The following is an 18609-nucleotide window of genomic DNA, read 5'->3' as shown; positions in this document are numbered from 1 at the left end:
AGAAACTGATATTTTTGTAAATGTCATAACTTACTGAAAATTATTTTTTTTCTTCAAACATTCTTTAACTGCTTCATGCAACATTTAGGACTTTGGTGTTAACGATTTTAAAATTCCGAAAATAAGTGGCAACACTTTTTTAAGAGTTATTGTAGATTTCAGGATTTGAGTATTAAAAAATTAAAAAGCTATGTTCTATTATACATATTTTCTATTCATAATTTACTTATTCAATTCTATTTTTGAAAGTGTGGCAACCTTTACTAAATTATATAGTTTTATCCTTAACTTTCTTGATCATCTTAAACTGATGCTATTTAATGTGGTTTTACTATGTTTTGAGTGCTGTTTTAAAAATTGAAAATAGGTGGCAACACTTTTTTCGTGAGAAATTTGGTACATTTCATGATTTGAGTATTAAAAAACAATTTTCTGATATATTTACTATTGAAATTGACATTTTTCACCTCATTTATTTTTTTCTATTTTCGAAAATATGGCAACCTTCATACATTTTTATTTACAATTTCTTAATTTTCTGTAATTCATGCTGCTGTATCGAATTTGTATTTTTGTGATAACGATTTTGAAAATGTAAAAATAGGTGGCAACTCTTTTTGAAAAAAAAATTTAAATTTTCTCAACTAATTTGCATTTATAGCTTCGTTAGCTTCGTCCATCCTTTTGCTATTCACTTGAACTTCTTAGAATTGTGTACCGCATTGGCAATATTACTTTTCCTTATTAACTTCTAACGTAACTTTTTTATCAAATACAGTTACAGCGCTCCTAAATAACTTCCCAACTTAGCGCAAACAATATTATTGCCTGAAATAATTAAAAGCAGAGAAGGCAGTTGTAAATAAGCAAAGTAATTTTCAACAATAAAAGTATTGCAAGTATTTGAGTGTGTGTGTGTGTGTGCGTGTTTGTCTTCGCATAAACTTTCGCGACACACTTGTAAAACACACTTTACCCTCTGAGCCGATTTGTCAATTTTATTTTGACTTCTACGCATACAATTTGCACCGACTGTTTGTCATCCGTGCTTACACGCCTGTCGATTTTGTCAAACCGTCGCAACTTTACTGGTGACCCCAACTTGCGCAAAGCAAATAAAAGAAAAAATTAAGCAGAGAAACGCCAACAATAACACAAACAACAACGCCAGCCAGACAGCGAGTCCTTCGCCAGTGCCAATAATCAAATGCGAAAATGAAATTGATTGCTATCTGCTTTATATTCGCAGGAAGCCAAAAATTTCTGCGCAAGGCGTGCTTCACGTACTATTTCGTTATTGTTGCTATAATTTATGCGAAATAAAGTGAAAGGAGGAACATATTGTTGCTGAAACACAACAAACTGCTGATCGGTTATTTACTTCTTATTATTTCATGGCACGTATGTTATTGCTTTGGGGTAATTTGTTGTACTTCTTTGGTTTCCGGTTGCTGCATTTTATGTGTTGTTGCCATAGTAAATATATGAATGTAGTGCTGGTGAGACTTTGGAGCAACAGGATATCGCCAATTCCTCACTCGCAGGCTAATTGAAACTATTTGTAAGTGAATTCATAAATTGAATTGGTCAACGTTTTTTATCTCTCCGACACTGGGCTTAGTTGGGGCAAAGGAAAACAAGAGAATGTTCGTCTCTCCGTCTGTCTGCATTTATGTAAACTAGTCCCTCAGTTTTTGAAATATCGATCTGTGATTTTGCAGACGTCTTACTCTTCCTAACAAGCTGCTCACTTGTCGGAACCGCCGATATCGGACCTTTATGACAAATAACTGCCATACAAGCTGAACGAACGGAATTAAGTTCTTTTATATACAACTTTTGACTAGATATCTTAATGAAATTTGGCACGGATTATTTTCCAAGACATCACTATAATTTCCAAAGAAATTGTTCGGATCGTACCACTATAGCATATAGCTGATATACAAACTGAACGGTCGGAATAAAGTCCTTGTAAGGAACACTTTTTTTATATCGCAGAATATCTATGCGAAATTCGGTACGGAATATTTTCCAAGTCAGTGGTATAATCTTTTCCCGAACTTTTCCGATCGGACCACTATAACATATAGCTGTCATACAAACTGATTAATCAAAATCCAGAGTTTGTATGGAAAACTTTTTTATTTGACTAGATATCTATATCACGGAATATTATCCAAGTAAACGGTACAATCTCTGCCGAAATTGTCTTGATCGGACTACTACAACTAATGGCTGCCATACAAACTGAGCGATCAAAACCAAGATAAATATATTTGTAAGCCTTTTTATGGTATATGAAGTATACCTGTGAAGGGTATTATAACCTCGGTGCAGCCAAAGATGACGATTTTTTTACTTTTTGTTGCTTTTGGTATTCACTTGTCATAAAAATTCTTTGCAAAGTGAGAGCAGCGTCTTCCTACGGCTGGCAGGATCACTCTCCTCCGAAAGCAGCCAACACCCTCCAAAAGGCACCAAAACGGCATTGGCCACAGCCAGTTGGCAGTCGCTGAACGCTTGCGGCGGCAAAAAATATAAGAAATGTAGAACTATATCTGCTTGGCGTAGTAAAAATTGTAAATTCATTTATTTATTTCCACTGCATATAGCGCAAACATGAGGCGAAAAGCTGCAAAGCACATAGTGTAAAATAGGTTTACCGAATTTTCGGTTATTTTCGTTTTTTATTTCCAGCCATTTTGTTTTTATCTCAATTTTATTTTATGTTTTTATGCCTTAAGCGCGCTTGTTTACTTTGCTTTTCATTTTATTTTCCGTTTTTTTTTTTTTGTTGTGTATTTTGTGTTTCGCCAGCGTGTCATATTAAAATTTCATGCGACTCAAGCGAGCGAACGTTCGTACACAAGCAAATATGCACACACACACACACGCACACGTACTCACGCGAACACCGTCTGTCTACAGCGCTGTATTCCCCACCCGAGTTTGCCTCATGAAAAATGTATAATTTTGTGCGCTTTTTGAGCAGACGAATTGCGAACGCCGTGCATAAGGTTAAGCGTGGCTAAAAGTTTTAAAACTTCTTGTCGTTGAAAAAGTGGTGCGCAAAGTAGGCGCAAGGATATGTGGGTGACCGTATGTGAGCATTAAGGTCGCAGTTTAGCTGCAGTTCGCCAATGGATCAATGTTGGTAAATATTTGTCATTTTAATGTTAAATACTCTCTGGTGGCTATTTCTAGCGCTAGTGTGAGCCTTTGTTGCTAGTGTTATGCCTATTTCATTATAAACTGGCATATTTTCACTTACATTTTCCTTTCATTAAATATTCATAGACAATTTGTGAATATTGATTTGACACGAATTTTGGAATATTTATCACTTTCAAATCAATTGCTAAAAACTTGTCAGTTTAACGGTAATTTGTTGAAATTTTTTGTAGTATTTTATCTATACTGCTCCTAAATGTTGCTCATACGCACTGCAGTATTATGTTGGCTTAATGAAAGCCCGGATATTGAAGCACATCAAGAGGTGTTCGATATTTAACATGACTTTTAGTCATTTAATAAAGCTTGAAATTTAGTTTCGACTCATACTGCGCATACATGTTGCTCATACGCACTGTGTGACCCTTGTGGTTATGCCATAGCTAAGTTATTGCCGTATATATCCAGGCGCACATCAATTTAGCAAGCGTTATAGTCATATAATAATCACTGAAATTTTGAATATATACTTGCATACACATATGTACATATATTTAATTTTTAACTACTTGCATAGTCTATAAAAAACACAGCCTAACCACAGGCGCTGCTTGTTTAAATGCATAAAGTCAGACAAGAATGCTCAAAAACGACTTAATTTTCACAATTTATTCTGGGAGTAAGCATAAACTAATTATATTTCTGTTCTTTTAATATATATGTATATATATGATTATCATGTTGAGCTCAGTCGACTCAATCATGTGCGTCTGTTTGTATATATGCTAAATAGTCCCATAGTTTCTGAGATATCGATCTGAAATTTTGTACAGAATCACCGATATTGGATCTTTATGGCATACTGCTATACAAACGAACGATGAATTACATTTCCCCCTACGAACAAGTTTTTTATATGACGAGATATCTTCATGAAATTTGGCGTGGATTATTGTTCTAGGCAACGGTAAAATATACGAAGAAATTATTCAAATCGGACTACTATAGCATATAGCTGCCATACAAACTGTTTGATCAAAATCCAGACCTTGTATGGAAAACCTTTGCTTTTGACGAGATATCTTCATAAAATTTGGCACGGATTATTGTCCAAAGCAGTCTTACAATCTCCGAACAAATTGTTCAGATCGGTTCACTATAGAATATAGCTGCCATACAAATTGATTGATCAAAATCAAGTAGTTTTTTGGAAAACTTTTGGTATTTAACGAGATATCTTCCGAACGGATCTTCAGTTCGAACTACTATAGCATATAGCTGCCATACCAACTGATCGATCAAAATCAAGATAAAGATCCATTTAATGCTATAGGAAGTAAACCTATGAAGGATATTATAGCTTCGGTGCAGCCGAAGTTGACTTTATTTTCTTGTTTTTCTCAATAATTTCAATCGAATAGTGTTTTTAGGGTTCTAAAGTCTATTTGAGGTTAAGAAAACAGCTGTTTGCAATTCTTATACCGATCCAACCTCTTAAAATAGTTATAAGTTGATTTTTTCATGAAGCGCCATCACTGCTTTTGCTTATCAATTGTTTCAAAGTATTAACAAAAATTCATAAATACATAATGCCTTACCCTTTAGAACCTGTTATACCTGAACTTTATGAAAAATATTGCAGTTAAGCACAAAAATATATTTGGGAGCTATTTATGTTTGGAAAATTTCGCTTAAAGCCAAAAACATACCAGTGAACCAGTAACGTCACAAAATGCAAAACAACGTATGATCAAAAAAATAACGAAATTGAGTTTTTTATTGCTTACGGTTGACTACTACAACTATTATATATGTATGTAGCATAAGATTTTCAGCTGCTGCTCTCAGATATAACCATTTTATAACCAAAACTCAATTTATTTTCGAAATGAGTGGTTCTGTTATATCGTTTTTTTTCGTCTGTAAACTTATGAAAAGTGATGTTACATTATTTTGCATTTTAGGTGACGATATGTAAGTCATGTCACTCATACGCACTGTTATCCGCATATTTGCAAGCGCTTCCTAAAATGTTCTGCACTAAGTTAAAACCCGAAAAATGGTAACCAGTGGCATGACTCAAAGCTTTCTTTTGACACAAAGGGTTTTTCCACACTTTATTTATTTACAGTTACGAAAAAATGTCATGCGTCACTCATACGCCACGTCGCTCGGGCGCACGTGTTCACTGAAAGCGCGCACACTGCTGCTATGAAATTTGAATTTATATTATTGCTAATGACGCACAGCGTATTGCTTATTTTGCGTGACTCAGCTGCTGAAAATTTTATAAAATTCTTATTTTATTATTTGCCTTGTTGTTTATAATTTAGAATTTTTGCCCCAACCAAGCTTTGTATTTAATTTTTTTTTTTTTTTTTTTGTTTTTGATGTTCGTTAATAATATTATTTTTGCTTTGTTGTTTGATGTGGCTTTCTTGCCATGCTATACTGTGGAAACAGCGAAATTTCATATGCTTGTAAGTGTATATGTGTGCAAACACTCATCCACACACACACACATGCAAGTGTTGTGCTTTTTGATTTCCTCCATTTCCTTCACTGTCAGCCAGTATATTTACAAGTTTTATTTGCTTTTCTGATTATAACGTTTACTTGCATTACATACTTGTACAACAACAAAAATAAAAATACAACAATAGCCGCTAGAAAGCAGCTGAGTAAATCATTAAGTAAATATGAAAAGCTATGCTTGTTTGACTGTCTGTATGTATAGGAAAAAATCCATGCAAGCCAAGCAACGCACACACATACAAATATGTATGTACATATATATACATATGTATATATAAGCCATGTTGGTTTGCGTCAAGCGCCACAGCTGGCTGACGGTGCTTAACGAGCTGAGTGCAACGTTTAAGCACCTAGTCGCAGTTTTTAACCCAGTTTCATTGGCAACAATGTCTTACAACGTGCTTAGCGCATGCTGTTGCACATACACGCACACACCAGCACACTGTAGCCTGCATAAAAATGCACTTGCTTGTGCGCTACCGTTTTAGCTTCTCGTTCTCATCTTATGCCCGTGACTGCATTCGCTTGAGAGGCATTGCATGAATTATTGTAGAAATCTTGTAGTTGCTTGCTGTTTAGCGCCTTAAAGTATGCCAAGCAACACATACACACACACGCTTAAGTGCCCAGTAAAGCGGCTAGCAGCAAACCACAAGCGAAACCTTCGTAAGTTTGTTGCTCTAATTGTGAAGTGTTCTATTTCCTGCTTAAGTATTTCATTTTGGCATATCAGCAACAGCAGCAACAACAAAAAAACAGCAGCACAGGCAATAGTCATTTAGTGGTTTTAGCTGGCTTTGAATTAACAAAAATTGCAGAAAAAATGGAGAAAGAAATAAATCGAAAAAATAGAAAAAGAAACCAAAAATACAAAAAAAAAATTTAAAAAATATTTAAGAAAATTTAAAAAAAAATTAATAATGTGAAAAAAAAATTTAAAAAAAAATACAAATAAAAATCCGAAAAAAATATTAAAAAGTGGAATTCTAAAACAGAAAAAGAAAAAACTAGCAATAAAAAAAGAAATCTTGGAAGTTTGGAAACTGCAGTGTTAACGCAAACCAGCAAGGCATTATGGTTTATTTAGTATAAAGGCGGTTTGGCAGCGCGAAATGCATGGCTGATTTATAATGGCTGCTAGCAAATAAATATCCACAGTAGCTAATAAAGAAATAAATTATAGCTTTCATATCAAATTTTAATGTTATTTGAGCTTTCTTGCCAAAATAGTAAAATATCAGCCATAGAAACCATAATTACCCAATGTATTTCTAATGCTTTCAATTAATATTTAATTGCTTCAAAATTTTCAACTGCTGACGTCACCAAAAAAATTGTAAATCAATTATTTGCGCTATAATTTTAATTTTCGGTGTGTTGGCAATACCAAGAAGTAAGATAAACATATATAATATATAATATGTATGCAATAAAATCTCAATATTTTTTCATATTTTTAATAAATATATGTACATACATACACATGTATGTATATATTTTTTATTATTATTTTTTTTTGATTCTGTTCAAAGTAAATTTCTAGATTTAAATATATAAAATTTTAAAATTCTATTCTATTATGAATTTTTTTTTAAATTTAATTAAATAGCCATCGAATGCCAAATTTGGTCTGTGGCATTCCTCTGACATTTTTATGATACAGTGTGAAAATGGACGAAATCGAACTACAGCCACGCCTACTTCGCATGTAACACAATTTTAAATTCCATTTGATTATTTCACTTTCCATTACACACATCAAAAAGCAATTAATATAACGGAATAAAACTTTGCACTTTGGTCTTATGACCAAAAATTGTCCAAATCCAACAAAAAAAGGTTGAAGCCCTTAGGTACCGCTTATTTGGACCCCAGTACTTATAGTTGACATTTTACAGAAAATGTTGATCAATGTGTCAGATTTATAATCGAAATTCAGAGAGAATCCTTTCCTGACAATAATATTTCTGTGTATCAAAAATGGCTTAAATGGGTTCAATACTTCCCTTAGCGCCCATATACCTAATATAAACATTTTCGAACTACCGATTGACTATACCGCATATACGGCCAATAGGTGAATTATCTTAATAAAATTGAGAGAACGTGTTTTTCTAATAATTGTGCTAAGAATGAAAGAAATCGGGTGAAAACTTGCCCTAGACCCAATATATGACTAGCAAGCCTTATGTACCTAAAGATACTTCCCTGACTTTAGCCTTTGCAAGTTGCAAGAGTATGATGTTCCGCTAACCTGAACTTAGCGCTTCATTACTTGTCTTTAATTCGTTTTCTTAGTCATTTTTTTATTATTTGGTTAATGAAAGAAATTGTTTAAATTTAATTAACTAAATAAATTTTCCACCAACAATCACCAACAAAACCATTACGATGAAATTTGCTAGTATTATTATATTTATCAATACTACTGGCATTTACTTATAACTATTTTGAAAGCATTTACATTTGTCAGTATCATTATCTCTTTTTTACTATTACCATTACATTTACGGGCACTCCTGATTATACTAATACGTATATCTTAAAAAGAATTTTCTTATTTTAACTATCATTACTATTACATTTAATAATAATGTTAGACAAAAAAAAACAAGTATTATTCTTTCGATTACCATTAAAATTACATCTGTCAGTATCATTACCATTACATTTATCAATACTGCAGCTTAAGTTATCTTCCGAAAACAAGTACTTCCCTTTGAATTATCATTCCCATTACATCTGTCAGTATCATTACTACTGACTTTAGTATTACCATTACATTTACCAATACTAATTGCTTTAGTTTTATTCCTAAAACAAGTATTATCCCTTCAATTACCATTACCATTACATTTGTCAGTATCATTTCCTCTGAATTAAGCATTACCATTACATTTACCAATACTACAAGCTTTAGTTATACTTTTAAATCAAGTATTATCTTTTCAATTACCATTACATCTCTCAGTATCATTCCTTCTGACTTTAGCATTACCATTAAATTTACCAATACTATTTTCTTTGCTTCTGCTATGAAAAACGCTTGGCCTTTTCAATTACAACTGTATTGTTATCTCTTCTTTTAGCATTAGCATTACATTTATCACTACTATTGGCTTTACTCATATTCTGAAGAGAAGTATGGCCACTTATATTACCATTACCATTACATTTTTCACCATTACACTTTGTCATTACTCTAATTACTTAGAATTACTTTTGGTCTTACCATAACTCTCTAAATTTTTGTCATTTTTCTATCCATTGTAATTACCAATACCAATATCAGTAGCATTACTTCAACTCATATCGATGTTATTATTTAGCATCATACTAAATCGAGTTAGTTTTGATCTGCAATTAGGAATTTCAAACATGACCCATACACTTGCAAGCATTATATATCTGTATGTGGATTTTTTTTGTGTTCATAAGTAATTTATGCATTTTTGCTTTGCAGCTACCTTTAAATTGTTGTTTTCATACAAAATATTTCTGTGAGTGCATGCACATCACTGTATGAGCACAAGGCACTTATGCTCTCCCGTGCAATTGCCTCGCAGCTATTTTCTATTTATACTAGACATGTATACATATGTTCCACGTTCACAAACACATTACATATGCATGTACATATGTATGCATATGCATATTAACCAACCATGTTATGCACCCAGTGCATGCCAATATAAAATACCATTTAATAAAGTGGAAATAAATAACACAAATATTTTATGTAATACCAACATGACCCTAAAGCAATGGCGTGGTATTGTGGTTGATCACTAAAGCTGAGCACAACAACAAAATTGCGAAAAAAATCATAGAAAAATGCAAAACAGGATTGAGTGCATAACTGCATATATCTATGTAATATACATATGTATATACATGCAAATATTTCGTTGCTGCGTTACCGGTTGCATAACCAAAGATGGCTGGCAACAGTGGCAGCACTGGTGGCCATGCATTTAATCGTATTGACAGCATTTTTGTATGCACAATTGAGTGCACCCACTTGCTGGCACACATACGTAACCATATATGCATACATATATGTGTATATTAAAATGCAAATGTCTCTACTTGTATTCTGTACATTTTATAGCTCAATATTTTGGTCCTACTTTGCTCTTGCTGCACACATTAAGGCAATAGTTTTATCGTTCACTGGACGAACATTTCCATGTAGCTGGAACGGACTCAGATTTTGCTTAGGATAAGAATTCTTAACTCGTTAGCAATATAGAAAAGAATTTAGAGAATATTTTTTAATATATATAACAACAACAATTAGTTTTCCAAAATTGCCTTGCCTAAATTACGGTAGTAGGTAGTATGTTTGTACTAAACTAGAACTTTATTTACCGTTATAAATACCAGTTGTTCGGGTAGCATGCGCTCTGCAGTCTGCTTCCAGTTGTCTTGCTCTCTATTTTTGTCTGAATCCTTTGTAGCGCCTAGATGTAGGCAACATTCGAAAATTTGGCTTTAAGTTGTTAAGTACTTGTCAATTTTGTGTTTAAAATTTTAATAAATCATTTCTAGTAATAAATTACATTACTATTTTTACTCAGTAAAAATTTAATCACACATTTACAAACTAACAAAAATATATTTTTATATAAAAAATATAAATTAATTTGCAAATTTGCAAAAGTTATTTTAAAAATTTCATAACAAAAAAAATTAAAATTAAATTTAATGCAATTATTTGCAATAAATCTGAAAATTTTACTTTTTTTAAACATAAAAATAAGGGCTAAATTTAGGAAAGTTAAAAAAAAATATTTGAATATTTTAAAAAAATATTTTTAAAGTATGTTACATTGCTTTTGAAAAATTATTATTTAACAAACGCAAGTTTTTACAACATGCCACTTTAATTAAATAATATTTCTTATTTTGTAATTATGAAATATTAACTTATTCCAAAATTTTTTAGTTAATTAAATTAAATATTATTTTTTAATATTTGAATTATATTGGAAAATTAAATTTAAAAAAATTTATGAAATTAAATTTAAAAAGTATAAATATTAAAACAATTAAAATGTTTTTTTAATTAAATTCAAGTTGAAGAAATATTAGAAAATTAATGTAAATAAAATTAGAAATTGCTTTCAAAAAGCTTCTTAAATTACATTTTTGTAATTTAATTTTGTTATTTAATGTTTTAATTTAATTTTTAAATTATTTTAATTTACTTTATTTTGTTAGAAATATTAATGTTTTTAAAAAATAGTAATGATTTTAAGAAATATAAATGTTTTTTCTTATTTAATAATTTTTTTTAATTATGTTTGTTAAATTTTCAGCAAATTTTTTTTGAGATTTTTAATTTAATTTTTAAAACTTTGTTTTGTATAATTCTTTATTGTATATATTTATTTAAACTTTTTTTGCGAAATATTGATTTCAAGCAATATATATCTTTTTTTGTATACATTTTTTTAAATATAATTTAATTTTTGTTTTTAGAAATATACATGCTTTGTAAAATGTAATATACAATATACAATTTTCGGGAAAATCTTTGAGATTTTTGAAATAATTTTTATAAAATTATTTTGAATAATTTTTTTTTAATTAAATTTAATTTTTTTTTGTGAGAAATAGCATTTTTTCAGGAAATATAAAAATTTCGGAAATTTTTTTTTGAGATTAATTGATTTAATGTTTTGTGAATTTAAATTTAAAATTAAAAAAAAAAATTGAAATTTTTTTTTATATATTTTTATATTTTTGTATAAAGTATTTTAATTTAATTTTATAACTTTTTTTTGTTATAATATTTTTTTAATTAAATTTTTTTTTTATGAAATTATAATGATTTTAGGAAATATAATTTTTTTAGAAAATAATAAATTTTTAAAAATTTTGTTAAATTAATTTAACTCTTCCGATCTAATTTAATTTTTTTTATTAAATTAATTTTTTTTATTGAATTATTTTTTTTTTGTTTTGAGAAATATTAATGATATTACGAAATATTAGTTTTTTTTTGAAAATAATAAATTTTCGTGAAAATATTTTGAGATTCCTTAAATTTTGAGTTAGAAAATGTGAAAAATTCATTGAGATTTAGAACTTAGACTTAAAAAAAAAAAAATTTGAGGACAAATAAATGAGTGCATAATAAGTAAAAAATATGTTGCGGCATAGAATTTAATTAAAACATTGAATATTTTAGAATTTCTTTTTGTTTGTTGAAATATTTTGAAATTGAAATTCTGTTTTAATATTTTAAAAAGGTGGGAAAAAGTTATAGTTTCTTTTTCTAATATTTAAGATTTTTTTAATAATTTTTTTTAATTAAAAAATAATAATAATACTTAATTAGAAACTTGTTATTAAAACAAAATAGTAATTCGTATTTAGTTTCATAGTTACCAATAATCTCCCAATTTCGTTGCAATATACAATTATTGTTACGAAAATTTTCGCAAAAATAATAATAATAACAAAAAAGTGCTGTATTATAAGGTCAGCATGCACCGCTCTCAAGCGTTTTTGCCTACACCATAAAGTTACAAGGCAACAACAAAAACAACCAAGTATACAAAAAAGCATATTGACATGCAACCACAACCGCAACATGTTGCAACAATATTGTTGTTGACGATGACCGAACGAACTTACCTAGTCACTCATATGATTGACTGACCCACAACTGCCTGAAAGTGCGCTAGAAAGCATTTTTTTTTTCGCTATAAAATCGAAGTTTGGCGGTTTTTTGCCCACACAGCTTTTATTAAAAGCCACACAAAGTGTTTATTGTGCTGACCGCACACAGTTGATTGGGAAGCAAGCGCTGAAAGCGTGTAAAGACAGGTGAGAGAAGTATAAAAAAAAGTGTTCGTTGATTTGTTGCTGTAATAGCTGGTGATGTATTTGGCAGGTTGTGAATCAGTTGGAATATGGTAACATCGTTAGTCGGTGAATCCATCTAGTAGTTTGTGACATTTCTCCAGACTGGCAGGCTACAAACTATTAGGAAGGCATTTTTCTAAAGATATTTTTGTGCAGCACTCATTGAGATCACTAACAATTTTTTTTTAATTTTTATTTCTAAATATGTTCAAAACATGATCCATTATTAAGTCTACTGATACTTACATATACATACATACATATGTATGTACATAAGTCAGCGGTACGATTTTTTTATGTTTTATTTAAAATGCTGATATTTTGTCTTGTCTCCAAAGCTTAATATTAATACCGAAATTACGGCACCAACGAATTTTTTTAATTTATTCAAAAAAACTATATTTAAACTAATTCCAAAACCAAACTTTCGGGATCCCGATATTTCGGGATTAATATTTTTACTCTTTCCTAAACCATAATTTACGGAACCAAAAAAAATTTTTAAGTTTAATAAAAAAATATGTATATATTTTGACTAATCCTGAAACCAAGTTTTCGAGATCCCGAAAATTTAATACTAATATTTTGACTTTTTAATATCAATAACGAACTTAAAGGACCAACGAAAGTTTCAAATTTAATCAAAAATAGTCATACCTTGACTAATCCCGAAAACAAATTTTTGGGTTCACAAATATTCGGGATTAATCAATTTATACCGTGTATTACTATGTAATAGTTTGGGACTAATATTTTAACTCGTCGTTTTAGTTTCAATTCCGATCTTACGGAACCAAAAAAAATTTCAACTTAAACAAAAATAATATTTTGACTGATCCCGAAACCAAATTTTCGCCATCACGAAATTTCGGGATTAGTCATTTTGTATCGTGAAGTATTGTTATACAATATATAACAAACATTATTATTTTTTGTTTTTCATTAATGATTTAGTAATTTTGTCTGATTTCACGACAAAATCTGATAAACAATTACACAATTTCTGTAAAAAGCTTTTTCCGACACATTTCAAATAGTGTTCAAATATCTTTCTTGAGTCTGTTTTAATTTGGCTAACTTTAAATTTCATATCACTCGCAGAGCTTCAAGATATGTGTAGTATTATTTCTATTATCACAAAGTTTTTAAATTAAATGCTTCGTCGAGAGCTGCTCACATATCCGAAGATGGCAGTGAGTGTGGGTAATAAATCGAAAAACTAAAAAAATAATCAAAAAGCGAAAATTTAACTGTCAAAAGTTAGTCCTTCGTTAGTGTGCCACAAAATTTCGGCGATGAGTTGATGCCACCTTTTTTTTATTTATTTAGCGTAGTTCGTAGCAATAAATTTTGGGTGAGTTTTGAGCAGTGGAGTAGCGATATTGTCGATAGCCGGGACACAACTTGGCGATGTGTTTCTTTATTTGGTGTCTACGCCAGTAAAGAAGAAGTTTCTGTATTTGTAAACATATATTCACTCTTTAATATCTAGCGAGCTTCACAGGCCTTTACTAGTATTAGAGGCATATATTTATGGAATCTTTACGTATTTTGCCTGCAGGCTTAAAAAGTTTCTTACCAATTTTTAGATGGTTTGACGTTTTTTATGATCTTTACTAAATAATTTTTGGGAGAGACAAGCTTTAACTATAAACATTTCTTAGATTTCTGTTTAGATTTGAACTATGTACGTAGTTCACTCACTATTCTTCAACCACTTTTGAACTAGTTCACTCATTACCTTTCGCCCACTTTTGAAGCAGTTTTTAACTAGTTTCTTTTGAGTTAGTTTACAGTATAAACTCTTCCTCTCACAAAAATACATCAGCTACATACACACCCAAATGTAGATAGACTTCTGCCAATTGACAGCAGCACCCAAATTTCACACGGCCGCCTTGCAAAGTTTAGTTGCTTGTCTCAACTCTTCAATATTCAAAGAACTTTCTTCGCACGCAAGCCTTCACGCACACACATGTGCCAATATGCATGTACAAAGCGCAGTTTACTTAGGTAGTCACACACACATATACTCCTATGGAAATTGTTTGGAGATGTGCGCACATACATATGTAAAATGGGTCGTTTTTAGTTGTGTTTGCGAATAGTTTAACTTGATTTGCATTTAGATTGCTGGCACTTGACTGAGGAAGATTTAAAAAGCGCCAGTTGAAGTGTATAAATGTTTTTGGAGAGTTGTTGTTGCCTCGCTTCATCTTCCGTTTACTTGCTGTAGGCAAAAATTAATTTAATTTGGAATATTTTTAAGTGGCAGGCCCAAAGCGACCAGAAAATTTGGCAACTTGCTTGAAGATCCTTGCTTTAAAGGCGAAATAATTGTGGTTTTTTTAAGTAAAATAAATCAAAATTTTCGAAAAGAGATGATAAATTTAATTTTTATGGGAACTGATTGTTTTCATGTCTCTCCGCGCATTCGATAACTTGAGTTATTAGAGTTCTCCACATACATACATTGAGTATTTTCAGTGCTTGCATACTGAATACCTCAAAAGCACTCAAAATTGCTTAAGGGAGCTTTTAAAGGAGCTGGGAGATGTAAGCTTTGGCGTCGCAGTGCCTACTTTTTATATAACACGATTCCAATTAAGTCTTCTTGCTGAGGGCATATCTTCCGGTTAACTATAATATCGTTCAATAAGTGGCAGTTCATCAACATTCATTCGAGGACTTAGGGGGCTATACCAGTGTGACACTTCAAAAAAAAAATTTATTTATTCGCTTTTTCGATAGCTTATATTTCCATAAATATCCTGTGAAATCAGGAAGGTCGTATCTTGAATAGTTTTTGGATGGCAGCGTTCTAAAGAGCGACCGCTCGGAGATGCAAACATATATGTACATACATGTACATACATATGTACATATGCATAAGTGAAACTTTAAACGCCTTTTTCTCGAAACGAAATTTTTCCGAACTTTCCTCACCACTTGTTAATTTGTTGCTTTAAATTAAAATTACAAATTAAGAAAAAAGTCTTAAAACTAAAAATTATTCTCTTATTATTTTTTAATTAATTTAAAATATTAATAAAAATTATTTTTTCACTATAATGTCATATCCTTTTAATTATCTGAAAATATATATTTTAGTTTTGAAAACCATTATTTTTAATCAAATAAATTTTTGATTTTTAAAATTATTATCTTTCATTTAATCAATTTTTAATTTTCAAAATTATTTTTACTTAATTTTTAAAAAAATATATTTTTTTATATTGAAAATTATTGTTTTGTTTATTTATTACAATTAAAAAAATTTAAATAATTGAATTTTTAAAATTATTATTTCTTATCTAATTATTTTTTAAAACATTATGTTTAATTAATTTTTTACTTTTTCAAATCACTGTTTTTAATTTAATATTTTTTTAATTATTAAAACTTTTTTTTGTAGTTTTTAAAATTATTATTATTTTTTATTTTTGAAATCTTAAAACAAATAGACCTATTTTCACCATAATTTCATATCTTTACAATTATGTGAAAAAAGAACCAGAAAATCCAAATTAAGAGAAAATTCTTAAAATAAGCAGTATAAAAATTATTTTTTTTTATTAATTTTTAAAATATTATATTTATTTTAAAAAAATTTTTAAATTTTTAAATTTTAAAATTATTATTTTTGTAATTAATTACTTTAATTTTTCTTTAATTTTTAAAAAATTATTATTTATTTTTTTAAAATTATTATTTTTCAATTAATTATTTTTTTAATTTTTAAAATTAAAATTTTTGAATTTTAAAATTCATATCTCTTCCTTATATTGACCTTAGTTCTTTGATTTTTACTATTTCGCAGATGTACGCTATAACCAGGCAAGCCAATTTGTTGCAACGACTAGGCGACCTTGAATGTCTAATACTGCTGGTGTCTTGCATTTGTCATGATCTCGATCATCCCGGCTATAATAATATCTATCAGATAAATGCGCGCACTGAATTGGCGCTCAGGTGAGTAATACAAAATAGTACTTGAGTGGCTGAGACGGGTTTGGTGGTGAACTGTTTTTTTTTTGTGATCTATTCAAAAGGCCTGAGTCTTACAAAAAACACTTGAATATTAAAAACAAAATATGTTAATGATTGGATGTGTACCAACACATGTAGTTTTAATATTACAATAACAAAATGAAAAATAATTTATATTACAAAATTTAAATTTATAAAAAAAAATAATACTATAAAAAACTAATACAACAAATTTTATGTACGTACATATATAGTTTATTAAAATACACCTCAAAAATTTGTAAAAAAAAAAACTTCGGAAACTTAAAAAGAAAATCCTTTGAAAATTAATTTAAAAAATTTTCAAATTTAATTTTTTTAAGTATAATATTAATTAAAAAAAATTTAAATGATTATTTTAAATTAAAATAGAAAAATAATAAACAATTAAAGTTAAAAGATTTTTTAATTTTAATTATTTTTTTAATACGTTAATATTTTTTATTTACAAATTAATTATTTTTTTTTTAATTTTAATTAATTATTTTTTCTTTAATTTTTTTTAGAATAATCATTTAAAATTTCTATTTTATTTAAATAAAAATAGTAATATAAAATAAAATTGTTCGTATGTACATACATACATACATATGTATGTACGTATGCAACAAAATTGATGAAAATCGTCTTAAAATTAAAAAAAAATTATAACTTAGATATAAAAAGTAAAAAAAGTTAATTAAAATTAATGATTGAAGATTAAGCAAAATATTTGGAATATAAAAAAAAAAAATAAAATAAATTTGAAAAAAAAAAAATTAAAAAAGTTTTGAAATGAAAAAAAAATAATTAGAAAAGTTTTGAAATGAAAAAAATGAGTATTAAAACTTTATTAAAAAAATATTACCATGAATTGAAGATTTAGATTTGAAAAGTTGTATATTAGACATTTTATAGATATGTATATGTACACATGTTACATATTCAAGTAGTATGTACATATGTACATATATATATGACACATTGTGCACGTGCATTGATTTCTTCAATTGCATAGCCTACCTCGTGGCGCATCAACGTTAATTCATTCCTTGTCGCGTTCGCAGTGATTGGCAGCTGCATTATAACCAATAAATATGCATATGTATGTGTACGAGTATATTGTGCTTTGTTGCTACAAGAGTTTTACATTTGACTTGCAACAAGCGCTGCATGTGGCTGCCACTACCCCACTCTGACGCTCTTCCGTCTCCACTCACCACTTTATGGCGTAATCCATTTATTTTCAACCACACTGTTTATTTCTACTTGCAGATATAATGACATTTCGCCGCTGGAAAATCATCATTGTTCAATAGCATTCCGCTTGCTGGAGCATACTGAGTGTAATATCTTCAAAAATTTCAGCAGCGACACATTCAAGTGAGTACGAAAATGCAAAGCATAAATTTTTAAAACAAAAAAGTGAACGAAAATATTTAACTCGATTTCTCTCGTTGCTCGTACAACTCAAAGACAAACTTAAAAGTGAATATTTTAATTTTAAAGCCAAAATTGAATATGCCAAGTCCTTGCTGCGCTGTAGTTTATATATGTGCTTGTGTGTGTGGTGTTTTTGTTGTGTGCGTGCAAAAGTTTATCATTTATTTTCCCGGTCATGAATTTTGCAAGAGTTGAAATTTATTTTTGGGTTATCATTTTCAGTGCGCTCTTGTTGCGTGTAGTGAGTGTAAGGCGTTGCAGTTGAGGTGTAAAGTTTCGTTTACGCAAATTTCATTATATTGCTCAAACTCTGTAGTGTGGGCTGTATATTTCATGCGTACTCTTGATGCTATATATACAGGGTTATTCAACTGAGTTTGACCTATTTTTATTTCATTCAGAGTCAGTCAATATGTTTTCACTAATGTAATCCGAGTTCTTAATCCTCTATTTTGGCAATAGAACTGCTGTTAGACCTCTCTTCGATGCTTGGTACATATTCTTTTCTCACAAAGTTTATTCTGTTTGAATTTCGTTGTGAATGTCGGGCTTATAATATTCGAACCAAGTTAT

General features: G+C 29.5%; 1 protein-coding gene across 1 annotated transcript in view; it reads left to right on the top strand.

The window, feature by feature from the left end:
- Nucleotides 1–18609, top strand: part of LOC120774114 (high affinity cGMP-specific 3',5'-cyclic phosphodiesterase 9A) — a 170273-nt gene that overhangs the window by 108196 nt on the left and 43468 nt on the right. The window contains exons 5-6 of the mRNA XM_040103476.1: nt 16406–16557; nt 17869–17976. Coding sequence (XP_039959410.1) covers nt 16406–16557; nt 17869–17976 — 260 coding nt within the window. The remainder of the gene's footprint in view (nt 1–16405; nt 16558–17868; nt 17977–18609) is intronic.

This window comes from Bactrocera tryoni, chromosome 4, assembly GCF_016617805.1.
Source record: "Bactrocera tryoni isolate S06 chromosome 4, CSIRO_BtryS06_freeze2, whole genome shotgun sequence".
Classification (NCBI taxonomy): Eukaryota; Metazoa; Arthropoda; class Insecta; order Diptera; family Tephritidae; genus Bactrocera; species Bactrocera tryoni.
This window is presented reverse-complemented; position numbering and strand designations above follow the sequence as displayed.